At 49.7% G+C, this 14,154-nt stretch overlaps 1 protein-coding gene across 1 annotated transcript in view; it reads right to left on the reverse strand.

Moving 5' to 3' along the window:
- The window catches only part of XYLT1 (xylosyltransferase 1), a 183,701-nt gene extending 169,928 nt beyond the window's left edge, over positions 1–13,773 (reverse strand). The window contains exon 1 of the mRNA XM_084536741.1: positions 13,373–13,773. Coding sequence (XP_084392867.1) covers positions 13,373–13,615 — 243 coding nt within the window. The 5' untranslated portion in view covers positions 13,616–13,773. The remainder of the gene's footprint in view (positions 1–13,372) is intronic.
- Between the last annotated feature and the right edge of the window lie 381 nt (positions 13,774–14,154).

Below are 14,154 nucleotides of genomic sequence, written 5' to 3' on the forward strand. Positions count from 1 at the left end.
GTTAATTTAAACATATCCTGGTAATTCATTAAATGGTTAATAAATTGGGAACACAAAGTATTCTTCAGCAAGCCCGTCCAGCCTAGCAGGAAGGTTTCTTGAGTAACGCCTGCATCGTTTGGTCAACTGCTTTCTGCATGCACAGAGCAGTCAGACTCGCAGCTGACTCATGCCTTTAGCAGGGGTCTTATGAACTGCATCACCAGTGAGGAAACATCTGTGTTCGTTTTGTTTATTCAGCTAGCTTTAGAGCATTAGGGATAATAGAAAAGCTTCTTCTCAAGGACTTAGTGCCCACAATGCAGCAGCTGTAATGGCTAAAGGTTTTTGTTTTTCTTCCCTTCATACATACACAAAAGGACTACTTAAGGAGATTGGCAATCCTACAAGTAACATTAGGCTTGCAATATAAGAGACATGTTCAGAAGATATTGATATTTATGTTGATATGTGCAAACCAAAGGACTTCACAAAAATCAGCATTAAATTCCTAAAATAAAAGCAGAAGAGCAAAGGCACACAAGCCTTCACTAACAGCAAGCAAACGCTGGCTGGAAACCGTTCTTTCCACTGCTTACCTCCAGGCTGAGCACAGGTTTTAGGCCACAGATTTGCACAGCTCACAGAAAAAATATCCTGCTTACAGACATAGCAGCAAGATGATGGAGAGGGTTCCCTCCCACCAACAGCTCTGCAGCAGGAACAGCTGCCACAGCCCGTGTGTGCAGTCAGGGCCTGGACCTTCAGCAGCAGCCATCAGCGTCTCATCTCCAATTGCTGCTGCTGCAGCACGGAAGGTGCTCACACAACCTACCTGTGTAGGACGAGGGCTGGCAATTGTTCTGTCAGCAGTCATTTTTATTTGCAAACTGAAAAAAGAACAAATTGGGTTCTCCTCCTCCATGAGAGCACCACACGAGCAGTGTCCTGCCCAGGCCGTTTGCAGCCCTGCCTGGGACACGCTGATTTTCTTCTGTAACCCAAGGGTTTGTTCGGCTTCTCACCCATACTGGCACACTGTACGAGCTGATCAGCTACAGCACCGTCCTTCAACATAAATGGTTGTGGTTTACCCTAACCTTGCCCACCACGTAGGAGTCATTTGGGTATCTCCTTAAGCAGGGATCAATACATTGAAATTAAACTCCAACACAGGTTAACTGGAAGACAAAGCAGGCATTTTAAACCGCTTCAGAAACCCTACCCGCTGCCTTCAAAGTAGTCCACCAGCAAACAGTTACTGAAGTACGACTTAAAAGCTGCCTGAGAGCATTAGAGGTAAAGCATAACGCAGCACAGACAGATTTAACATACCTTCCATCAAAATAACACTTCCGTGCACCAAGCACTGCTCAGAGAGCACTCCTCCTGCACGAGCATCTTCCCTAATTCAACATGAGCTGAAATCACTCATGTAGCATGATTTAGAAAGAGACCCAGCAAGGCCAGCAGTATACTAAAGGCCTTCAAGAATCCTGAATTACAAGTTTCAGCACTCCTAAAAATACTAAAAACAGAAAACAACCGTTAAGGAATTCCACTGCAGCCAGCAGGAACAGGCAGGGACTCCGGCCATCCCTTCCCAGCCAGGTCTCTCTTGCGGCAGTCAGCCTCTGTTCAGAACACAGCAGGTAAGGAATGGAAAACCAAAAGAATTCGGCATGTTATTTGGATTTTCAGTTACTGCCCAACACAGTCACTTCAGATTGGTTTTAGGCTTTTACAGAACCAGTATTTATAAAACTCACATAAAGAAGAGTTTCTACCAAATACATTTTTTTTTAGTGTTTCAGAACACTTTAAGACAACAGAAAAACCTTTCACAGAATTTCCTAGGTTGGAAGAGACCTCAAGGTCATCGAGTCCAACCTCCAACCTAACGCTAACAGCCCTCCACTAAACCATATCCCTAAGCTCTTTGTTTTAAAATGCATTCGAGCCCAACAACTTAAATGAACATACAAAAACTACATAAAAACCCTACCATGATGACATTCATATGACTATTCTTTCATCATTTCACATCACTCTGCCCTTCAGCTCCTAGCAGAGCCAGTAGCTCTGCAGAACCACAGCTTATTCTCAGTGCACTGTATTACTCGACTTCTTACAGACCTCTGTCTTCAACCTACAGCAAACATACATATGCTGAAAAAGCTGAAATTCGTTTGGTATAGGTGTCCCAAAATGAGTCCTGTCCAACCACCCCTCACACATCATGCTTACACAGGGTAACGACCGAGGTCTGAACCAACATTGAACAGCAAAGTGAAGATTTACAGAAGCACCTGGCTATCAGAAGAGCCCAAACTTGCTCCAAGAGTTGACCTACCAAGTTCTAGGCTCATTTAAACTGGTTGCTGCAAAGCAAAATATTGCCAAGCAATAGTTGATCTGGAAAATCCCAGCCAATCACCTAAATGGACAACTCTTGCTTGTCTTAGTTGGCACCAGGACTCCCAAATATTTGACCACAATGGAGCTCAGGTACACAGGCGTGCAAGACGCTGCTGATGTAAGAGCGGCAGCATCAAGCCCTGAGTACATTCTACCCCAGTAAAGCCAGAAAAAACCCTAACCACCACCTTACTAAGGAGATTTTTCAAACCACTGCAGCATCTCCCCCAGCCCAGCCATAGCACCAGGTGCGAACATTTGGGGACACACCAAGGCTGCAGGGGTGGCCCTGGCAGCAAACATGAAGCAGCCGCACCGGGCAACGAAGCCAGGACAGCGACAGCTCAAAGGCAGCAGGCAAGGCAAGTTAGAACGTACAAAGTCATTCAATGGAGAAACATCCTTCCATAAAGGAGCTACTGTTTACCAAGCAGCTAACAGAGACCTGCAGTACTTCATTTCCAATTATGTTAACCTGCTTCCTAAGCAACGATGTGATCAACACAGCCCACGCCGAGCTACCGAGGTCAGTGCTCTAACTCCCAGCACCTTCACTCTGAGCCTTGAGCCACCTCTGCCACCACTGAGAAAAGCCCCAGAAATAAGAGAGAAATGCTCAGGCAGGAGGAAGTAAGTACCCATGATGATGGCAAGATTACAACATAAAAGTTTGCTGCTAAGCAAAACAAACACACCACCTTGCTCCCTGGCTGCAGGTGGCTTCAACCACCAAACAAAGTTTGTTTCGGTGCCAGGGTTCAGATCTGAGTCTGCTTAGGTCTTGTAACTCAACTGGAAACAGAACCCAGAAGTTCAATTAAATCCAGGACAGCACAAAATTTGAGGGCTTCCTTCCACTTACCCAAGTCCCACACTCTACAAACTGAAAGCGACCACAGCACTCATTACAAACTCAGTGACAACTGAAGAGCAACCAAAGTCTCTACGGGCTGAGATGGCCAGGCTGTCCGAACACACAGCCCTCCAAGAGCCCTTCGACCTGCAGGACTTCCCTTCCTCCTCAGTTACACTCATTCATGAGCAAGGCCTTGATATGAGAATCGCTTCAAGAATTCACCTCCAAGCTTACATCCTCAACTAAAAAGTGAAAATCCCCTAAAGGGCTTCAACTACAAAAAGAAATATCCTAATGATAACTTTTGGACAGCCTGAGATAGCTGCTCGTTCCGACAGCTCAGAGATGCTACTAAAATGGCCCAGGAAGAACTGCTTTAGCTGCTCGAGACAAACTCACTGCTGCTACAATTAGCAGGCTTACCTTAGCCTGAAGCAACCAATACACATCAGAGGGGTAACGTCTAAGGCTGGATTTTTACATAACTGTGTCAAACTTGTTTAAACTCCTGTGAAATATTTTTTGCTTGAATATTTGGCCATATAAGGACAAAGCTCATAATTTCACATAAAATACATCTGGGTCAAATTCTGATGCGTAGAACATGTGCAAAAGCCCATGGATCCCACAGCAAGTCCAGAACCAAAGTCCTGGGCTATGGGAACCTGTATGGGAGCCTTTCCCTGTATCAATTACCCCACAAAAGGATGGCTCATTATGAAATGGACTTCCAGAAAATTCCTGTGCTCTGAAAGCATGATAAATGAGTTTAAAAATTGGATAAACCTAAACACGTGCTCCCAGAGGTCCCACGGAGCTTTATAGCTGTTACTTTCTGAACTGCCCCACACAGAAGCTTGTCCTACAACCTAAAACCAGAGCTCTCCTTCTGCTCATTGCATCAGACACGTGGCTGAAGCCCCAGAGAGGGGAGCAAATCGCAGCACTCGCACGCTCCAGGTTCTTGCTGCAGCTCCACACAAGAGCGCCAGGCAAGGAGCAATGCTGTTTGCTTTCCTTAAGTGTCCAGGGATGTGGAAATCAACTTCAAAAGAAACAAAACAGAAAAATACCGTATTTTATATCTGGGGGGCAGGACATCTCTGCCTACAGTCTGGAAAATGAGCAGATTTGAGACTGTCATTTTCTAATAAATAGTCGTTAATCACTTGCAGCCACTCGGCACAGGAGGTCAGGCGGTGGCAGCCTGGCTGGTGTAAGCGTTTAACAGGGAATCGGATTAGAGAGGCTCGGGGCAGCACCACCACAGCCCCAGCACTACCTGCTAACAGATCCTTCCCTCCAGTCACGACACTACCAGGGCCTGACCCAGGCATTTTGGAGCACGAAGCCCTGATCTCGCTATGAAGACTCCACAAACCACGCGGTGCTAACACGAGCTGATCACGGCGCTGTATGGCAGCAATGCTGTAAGCAACCATCACCTCAGCTGCTCTGAGGAGCTGGGTCAGAGAACGAGGCTGAGGCCGGCAGCGCCCCGCCAACACGCACCGTGCAGGAGCTGAAGGGACAGGATTTGAGCTATTCTCAGAGTATTTCACAGCCCTGCTCCCCTCTCCCTCTACTCAGCAGCTCCGCCTGAGAGCCAGCTACGGTTATAATTACCATCATAATTATTATTTTAATAAGAACCAGTGACTTATCAAAATACTACACTGAAGGCTCGCATGTCTCTTCCTGTAGGAGTGCCAAGAAGGAGCAGCCAGTTCGCTGCTGATGTACCGCTCTGTGTACGCCTGGAGCAGACAGCACCTCAAAGTTTCTATTTATGCAGCTGAGTGACTAAACTCAATCCAAGCGAATGCCAAAACGTAAGCAATTTGAGGCACAGGCGCTGCGCAGTGTTATTGCTCTGCTGGTACACACACTAACAGCTTTGTTTACTACACTGACTCTTCTTCAGCTTGTTTGCTTGGCTTTTACACACGGTCGGCCACGCTGCTGAACTGAGGTGCCTTGAGGTAGCCACCTGAACCCCTGTTTGTGTACTTAACAGCTGTGTCGGGCACCCATGGAAAGTTGTGTGTGTGTAAGCAAGCCTGGAGGCATCCAAGTCAATGCAATTAGGGGCCTACGTGCATATTTACCTCCACCTTCCCAAATCTGGACCTCTGCAGGCACCAGGTGGCTATTTTTCATGCCAGCAGCGGATACCCTCAGTACATCCTAGCTTGCTGACCGCTTCTTTTCTCTTCACGTGCCTGTTCAAGATGACCCAGATACAGCTCCCCAGTAACACGCCACCTCCACACAGCAGCTCAGGTTAAACTTTCAGTTAAATGTAAATTTAAATAATTAGCAGATGGCCATTTAGCTAGTTACAGCTCCAGGTACTCTGCCAGGCTGAGGAAAAAGATTCCTCGATTAGCAAGGTAACCAACAGCCCAGCAGCTGCAGGGCTCTGCATTGAGCACAGCCAGCTGTCACCCCGGTGAGTTCTGCAGCAGGACACAAGACAAAAGCAGCACGCTTGCACCCACGACACGACACGAGCTTGCTCATTTCTCACAAGAAGAGAGCTTGCCATGGAAATGTCATTTTTCAGGTTTGTCTGTTCATTTCTCAAGTAAGGGTCAATGAGCTGGATGTAATTTCAGGGAACTCACTTCCCTGTAGTCAATACAGTCACGACCTTCATTGCTTTTTCTTGAAGAAAACCACCGTGTTTTAACTGAGCCCTATGTCCTCCTCAATCAAGGAATGCAATTATAAAGAACAAAGCTACCTACAAACAGGCTGAGTTAAGAACAAAACCAGAGACCATTCAGAAATTCAGAGCATGAAATCCAAGACTCAGCATTACGAAAAGTCAGCGAATACCATCAACTGCGAGAAAAATACTCAGACTGCATCAACCCAACCGAACCAAAACGTACTGCTGAAGGACAAGCAGAGGCTGCAGTATGAAGTAAGAGTGCCCATGACTCATCCAACCAAATCCAAGTTAAATTGAACTTTGCAGTCTCATTCAGCTTTGTAGAATTGTTTTAAATAAACATTCCGCTTACTAATACCCTCTAATAATATAACTGAGCAGCACTGCAGGCAGCAGTGTGAAAACAAAATATGTGGGAAGCATTCAAGATCTGACCTCAGAGTCAACCACGCTCTAGTATGAAGAGCTTTTTTTAGCTTTTTTTTTAAATACTAAACTGATACTAATTTATTGTGAAGTTTAATTTCATTGCCACAAAAAAAAAAAAAAAGGCAATTATAGGCACACTATAAATAGCTGGTCCCTTGGAGAAATCCTCTAATCATCTCTAAAAATAAGGAGTCAGGTGCTTTAAGTGTCCTGTGCTGACCCTTTTGGTACCTCACACTCAAGAATTAACTCAGCAAGGTTGCACCACATACAAATTAAGGCAACATCACTTGTTGCTCAATTCTTACATCCACCAGGTTACAGAGCCTGCTCTCTTCACTTCTGGACCACACTGAAGCTTCTGAAAGCATCCAGCCCTCTGTCTAACGCAAAGCTGGGGAGTAACGCCACAGCAGTCAGAGGTCCACGAGGCAATGACAATCTTGTGCTTCAAAGCCTGGAAATCTGCTTTACCTGCCTGGCCACAGCTGGGCAGCCGATGCATAATTCTCATCTCTGGCTGACTTTGTTCTCTGTTTCATCCCCTCCAATCAATCCTCTGACTCCTCCTGCCCTTACGCTGCCTAATGCCAATCAGAGAGGAAGCAAGTGGAAATCACTGAGTCAGGGCTTGTGGAGCCCCGTGCTGAGCAGGTAGGTGATGGCAGGACTGCAGAAGTGACACCCAGGACTCGTTTTAAGCGTTATTGGCTGTACTTACTAGTCAGCTTGTAAGCTCCTCCAGGCAGGGACCTTTCCTCACATGCGTCTGTAAAGCTTCTAGTGCCCAGATGGTGCCATACAAATGAATAATAATTATATTTCCATGTAGACCATTATTGTGCCTAATGTAAATTACTTTCACTGATCCAAGAGGAAATCATTTTCTCATTTTGAAATGAAAAGAGAGAGTAAAAATAATGATTACTTGTTTGACGCTATTATTACAATGATAATTACATTTGTGGGTCCAGAATCCTCAGCTGGTGCGCTGACTTCAGCGGAGCCATGCCAACACACGGCAGCTGACGAGCTGGTCCCATTCTTTGCTGAACATTTTGGACTATTTCATGAGGACCGATTACTTCAAACCCACAACACTTCCGTGAAAAATGGGAAGTTAAACACAAGTTGCAGACCGGGGAGCAGAAGCAGCAGATCTGGTATGGGAAGGGATGGCCTCCTGCATGGCACGGCAGCTCTCTCAGCAGAACTGCCGCGGTCTCCCTGGCTCATTCGCAGAGATTCAGGTCTCCAGAGAGCTGAATTGCCTTCTGGAGGCACTCATCTCTCTCCATTCATTTAGCAGCCTGGTGTTTGTGAGCTTCAGCCCAAGCCTAAGTGCTCAAAATGGGACAGCTGTGATCTCTGGCACCAAACACGGAAGGGACAAACTCAGAGCTTGCCAGTGCTCAGCTTCTCTGGGGGAAAAAAACCAACGCACAATTACCAGACCAAACAGGACTAAGCCCCGACACCCAAGAACCAGAAACCCCCAAACTCGAGGCTGCTTTAGCTAAGGGTCTCAGAAGGCTTTGCTACAGAGGTTACTGAGAGGAGACGGCACCAGGGCTCGGAGGCAGAGCCCTCCTGGCCAACACGGGCTCTGCAGCACAGCCTCAGTAGCACACGGCTGGTGAGAACAACAGCACTGGGCTTCCAGCTCTAAACACCACACTCAAACACTTCCAAGTGCTACACCTATTGTGTGCTGCACTAATTCAAGCCCAAACCTGGCACCGTGGCAGTTTAAATAGTGAGTTTTACACCTGAAATGCATTTCACACACATTGTTTCCAAGAAGGAGGCTGGAGCAGGGAAGAATGAAACTCAGCACACAAGCAGTGGCTTTCTCATTGGTACCTACACCAGCTAGCATGCCAGCACCCTGCTCTGCTCCTGCACCTGCCAGAATGAGACACCCATCAGCCTAGATCAGAAGAAAAAATAGTGTTTGATCCCACACAGAGTCAGTGGAAAAGCTCTTGTTGAATCCACGCAAGTGCCAGACCTAATCTTAACACCGTAAAGTAAAATCAGGAAGTATTTGATTAAAATTAATCCTTGAGGTTATATAACTTGACTATTCTTGCAAATTAAGCTGATTTCGTGCTTTCATTGTACTCCTGTCTCTTCATCAAGCACTAATAAGATGCTGTAGCACATATCATGGACTTTCAATACAGAAGGGAAAAATATTTTGAAAAATAATTCTCAAGACAGCTGAGAGATGTGGCAGATAATGAGAGCCTTTTATACTAAAGAGTAACCATTTTGCAATACCTGACAGTAAGTAAATGGAATTTGTATGTCTCCTGTACAACAGCTGGTCTTCTCTTGCTTAAAAAAAAAGAGAATGGATATGCCTCTACCTCAAAGAGAACATCTGCAAAAACCCATCATACAGTAAGGAATTAAAGGAAAAAAGCAACAAAACACACACCAGTGGCCTGAAAAAGGCTTCAGATGGCATAACCAATTAACACAGATCCACTTCACATAATACCTTCCCACATCCCCAAAGAAAAGATGCTTAATGAGGTAACTGCTGCAGGAGTCCATCAATCTAATTCGGTTCTAACACTCTTCTTAAATAATGCAAATATTAGTTCTCTGCTACCGAAAAGATTTGTTGCATTAAAATGTGCCTTGTTAAGTGCCAAGACTTTGTAAAAATCACTATGCGGCTTCCAGCTCCAGATGTATCCTTCCCCCCACTTCCCATTACAAAATAATTAGCTGTCTCCATTCTCCTTTTCCATTGTTATTAAAGTCGGAGTGCTGGGTGATGAAGCTCCTGGTAACAAGCAAAACTGTCCTTAATGGCCAAGTCAGCACGACAGACCCATTCTCTAGAACATGCATCACGTTCAGCCCCCCAGTAGCTCGATGCCATGAATTTTAGTCACCCAAAGGTGCCTCAGCTCAGCCGTTCCACCGACACCCACAGGTGTGCTGCAACCAGCGAGGACCTGGGCTTCAGAGCCCAATGCACACCAGACCAAAGGCTCACACAGAAATCATTAGCTCGCATTAAGCTCCCCTGCACCTTTTAGGTCTGGACATTTTTCCAAACCCTTCCCATTTGTTGCGTTCAGAGCTGAAATGAGCGAGGCTGCACATCTGTATCAACAGGGGAAGAGGTTCAGGTAGGTGCCACCTGGCTGTGATGTATCGTATGGAACCTCCTCACTGATGTCAGCAAACACTCCAAGTTAGGGGTGAAATCACTTCATTTTCCCTCTGCAAAGTCTCTTTCATTCTCCGGAGCTTAACAAGTCACTTAATGCTTATGTGCAACTCCACATGGGACCTTGCAGCGAGGCTCCAGTCCTGAGGCCGTGCAGGACTGCACCCGAGCACCTGCTTGAGCCCATTCACCTGACCCAGCCACAGAGCAGCAATGCAGCCAGCCTAATGCTCCACAGCCCCAGCAGAAGAGCCACCACCACGTTTCCCCCTGCAGAAAAGAAAATGAGAGGGAGAGGCACCAGATCCTCAGCACTGCCCTCCACAGCTCAGCTTTGGTTGGAGTTGGAGCAGGTAACCCTCGCTGTCCCCAGGGCACGCTTTCTTTTCGCATTTCCCACTCCTGAATATTTCCAGCTATCAGTAGTCACATTTGGTGCCCTAGACAGCTCCATGCTGAGAGAAACATGCCATTTCTCGAAAGGGAATACCCAACGTCTCAGGCTACAGCAAGGCTTCGATCCTACACCAGCAGGCACCAGCTGTAACTCACGGGGCTGACAAAGCAGCGACGCGCTGCCGCTCAGCTTGGCGGTGAGCAGGAGCAGCAGGAACCCAGCGGTGCCACGGGGCCCAGGCACCATGGAGCAGGTACGTGGCCCCATCCGCCACCTCCACTGAAGGATCCTAGGGCAGAGGCCGCAGCTGGGCGAGCGAGCACAGCCCCACACGCACGGCTGCCTTGCGGCACAAGCCGAGGCTCCGGCAGATGCTCTGCTGTCACCTCCCTCTCGTCACCAGCTGCCCCGGAGCAGGGATTTGCATTCCTCCTCCCTTCCTTCGGGCTCCCAGCACAGAGCTCCCACTGACTAGACTCTCCCACCACCCCTAACAGGCTGCACAAAAAGATCCTGAGACCGAGCAGCATGCTTAGAGTATTTTCACAGAATGCTGTTGTTTAATTCTTGCTTGTAATGCTTGAGCTCTGCAGAACAAATAAAGCTTGTGCGAAGGGTGCCTAATAGCTGTAAAAATCACACACGGCTGCAAGCACCCACTGAAGTCACTGCTACTGATACAATTCATGCTTCTTTACAGATATCTATAACTTGGGTTAATTAAATGCGAACAACCGCAGGAAACTGCTTATGAGTAATGAAAGCTCCAGATGCAGCTGGCCAGGGGATCCAGCACAGTAAATGTTTTCAGTTGCAAAAGAGCTCAATTTAAAATGTTTCTTCCTGCCAACATGACAACTCATATTCAATAAGGCACAGGTACGGTGGCGATTTGTTTGTTTTCCCTACAGTACAATGTTATTCTATTTTTCAAATGAAATGGCTTATTACAGGCATCTGACAGCATTTAATAAAAATCTGAATGCTTCTTAACCACTTGGTTCAAAGAGTGATGTTTCTTTTCCCACAGACACAAATGACCAAATCCTTGCACTACTTATGTCTGACTCAGTAAAGTCAAACACGTACCACAATTTTAGTCCTGTATGTAGGTCAGAGACAAAAATAAATGAAAAAAAAACACATAACCTCACATGGCAACTTTCAGACATGGGCTTAAGAAGAGCTCTCTCTCACAAAGTTTGGGAGATCTGGTTTGTGTAGCTTTATTTAGCACAAAGGCTCCTGTAGAAGCAGCTAGCCGGGCTCCTCCGTGGTACAGGCTTTCCTTAGAGTGAGAACAGCGACCAAACAGTAGGTCTCAGACAAACACTTAGCAGCCTATTCAGAAAATACTCCCCAAAGATATTTTAAAACACACCACTCCATTACCAAACAAAAGAAACATTAAAATTAATATTCTTTTTTTGGTTGAAATGCAAGAGAGAAATCTGAAAACACTTGGAGAGGCTCTCAGGCATGCTTAACCCAACGACATCTGGATACAAAGGCGATACTGTGCTCGCCCCAGCCAGCTCCTCCAAGTGTTGCAGAACAATTTGCTATACACGAACTATGGGAACCTTGGGTTGAAAAGGATAGCAACTTTGCTTGGGCATTAAATTAAATTTTAATGTGGAAACAAAGCAGCAGGAAGACGGAAAAAAAAATCTTTTTTCACACTGATTCTGTATCATGTAATTCCATTAAACAGAGATTTTCCTCATGAAATGAGTCTGAAATCAGAATTGGGCCTGCCTCTGAGACAGACAGCATGTGCAGGGTTAGATCAATGCTGTGTGCGTGTCAGGAGTACCTGGGAGCTGAACCTTCAGTGAGCCACCTGGCCGTTTGTGCAGAAATTGCCTCACACCGTAACTGATCGCTAGGTGTTTAAGTGTGGGCTTTTAGGTACTGATCAAGTAGTTTAAGGGCAGCAGCTGCTTCCCAGCAGGTTAGGCAAAGCCGCAAGTGCCATAAGGTCATCCTGAAGAAACGTTGCCCAATCACCTGGACAAAGAGCTCGCCCCGGGCACGGTTCTTTACAGCAACACCAGCTGTGGGACACCCGGTGTCTCCCCGCGAGGGGAAAGCTGGTACAGCCGGTGAGCGTTTTCAGACACGTTTTCTACTAGGAGCCCCAGTGCTCCATCTTTAGGTCTTTGCTCGAATCTGTGTGCACCAAGCAGTGATTCACAGCTGCCAGCATCCAACCGGTCGCATCCTCCAGCCGCGGCACGGAAAGCATTAGCCGACGCGCTCAGCCCCGAGCGCAGCGCCCAGCCCAGCGCACCGGGCGCAAACCAGCCACAGGGCCAGGGCGTTTGTAGGACAGCTGCAAGCAGTGCACGTCCTTATGTGTCACAGAGCCCATGGAAGAGGAGGATTTCCTAAAGAGCCCCGAGTTGTCAGGTGCTGGGCTGCAGACCAGCCCCGGTACTGAACCCCTGCCACAGCCTGGCCTTCGTTAACCCACATGGAGAGACCCAGAAGGAAAAATGCTCAAGGAGAATGAAAGGAAGATGAACAAATGAAAGGCTACCCAGAAAAGACAGATACCAGTGCTGGAGGAAAATCATGCAGTTTGAATAGTTTGCTCACGATCACAGTAAGCACCAACCTAAGGTGATGCACAGAGACAAAATCTGAATTCAGGGAGCCAGGGTCTTAAATTTCCCATCTCAAACACACACAAGGCCCTGCACACACAGCACAGGTACGTGCTGCCTTTCTGAGAAGTTGCCCTGTGTGCTGGGGACAGAGCCCATGAGCTCAGACGCAGCTCCCAGCACCTTGCCCTGGTCATTCCAGGGACGAAGCCATCGCTGACCCCAGCCCCTGCTTTCTCTCTCAGGATGTAAAAAGATGAAAACGTGTACATACTTTAAGGGACGATACCAAACTTACTTAACCTGAGCCTCCCTGTGACAGAGCTGCAAGGGAAGCAAAGGCAGCTTCTCCCGAGCGAAGGGCAGGCACCAAGGCGTGTGCTGGGCTCCATGCCGGCCGCACTCAGCACCGCTCGGCTCCTTCCACCCGGCCGGAGCCGGGGACCACCGGGGGAGGCAGGCAGGCCCCCTGCGTGCCCAGGCCCCGAGGATTTCAGCAACAACCCGGGGAGTTCGCACGAGCGCGAAACGAGACGCGCCGAGGAGCGAGGGCAGCGCCTGCAGCATCCCCCGAGCTCTCCCATCGCCGAACCGCGCCGGAGCCGAGCCCGGGAGCTCCGGGGGGCGACGAAGCCGCGGGGGGGAGCCCCGGAGGAGCCGAGCCGCGGGGGCGAGGGGCTGCGAGGGGCTCCGCGGGGGGCACAGCCGCTGCCCGGCGGCGAGACCGGGGCTCGGCGGCACCTGCGGGGCGGGCACCGACCCCCGGCACGGAGCCCCCTCGGCACGGAGCGCCCCGGGCCGCCCTGCCCGCACCTACCATGGCCTTGCCGTGCAGGGCGCCGGCTCCGCGGCGCTGCGGGTGCTCCCGGTTCTCGCCGCCGGCGGCACCGCCGCGGTCTCTCTTCTCTCGGCCGGCCCCTCCGCGCTGCTGCTCCTCGCCGGCGTCGAGGGAGGTGAAATTCCAGACGAGGAGGGTCTGCAGCAGCAGCACGGTGAGCGCCGCCACCAGCGCCGAGCGGGAGCGCCGCGCCAGCCGCCGGGCGCACGGAGCCGCCACCATCTTCGCCGCCGCCGCGCTGCCGAGAGCCGCCGCATCCGCCGCGGCGCCGAGTTTTCAGCCGGGCAGCGCCACACGTCAGCAGCGGGAGGAGGAGGAAGGAGGAGGAAGGGGGAGGAAGGCGGAGGTGTGCGCCGCGGGAGGCGGCGGGGAGAGGGGAGAGAAAGGGGGGGGGGAGACGGGGCGGCCCGCGGCCGGGGCGAGCCCCGGAGCGGGGGTGGAGGAGGGAGACGAGGGAGAGGAAGGAGAGGAAGGAGGGCGGCGGGAGGCTGCGGTGGGGAGGAGGAGGAGGAGCGGCCGCGAGGGGCGGGGGGCTGCCGGCGGGCGAGCCCCGGCCCTGCCTGAGGGGAAGGGGCCGGGGAGGAGCGGGGCGGGGCGGGGCGGGCGGGCGGGCGGCTGCCATCTTCTGAGGGACGGCGGCGGGGCGGCACCTGGCGGGCGGCGACGCCCGAGCGGGACGGGGCCGGGGCTTCTGCCCCCCGGCACGGCCCTGCCCCGCTGGTTTCGGGTCTTTTAAACCCAGCAATGGTGCTCCGCGGAAT

Source organism: Aythya ferina, assembly GCF_964211825.1.
Source record: "Aythya ferina genome assembly, chromosome: 15".
NCBI classification, from domain to species: Eukaryota; Metazoa; Chordata; class Aves; order Anseriformes; family Anatidae; genus Aythya; species Aythya ferina.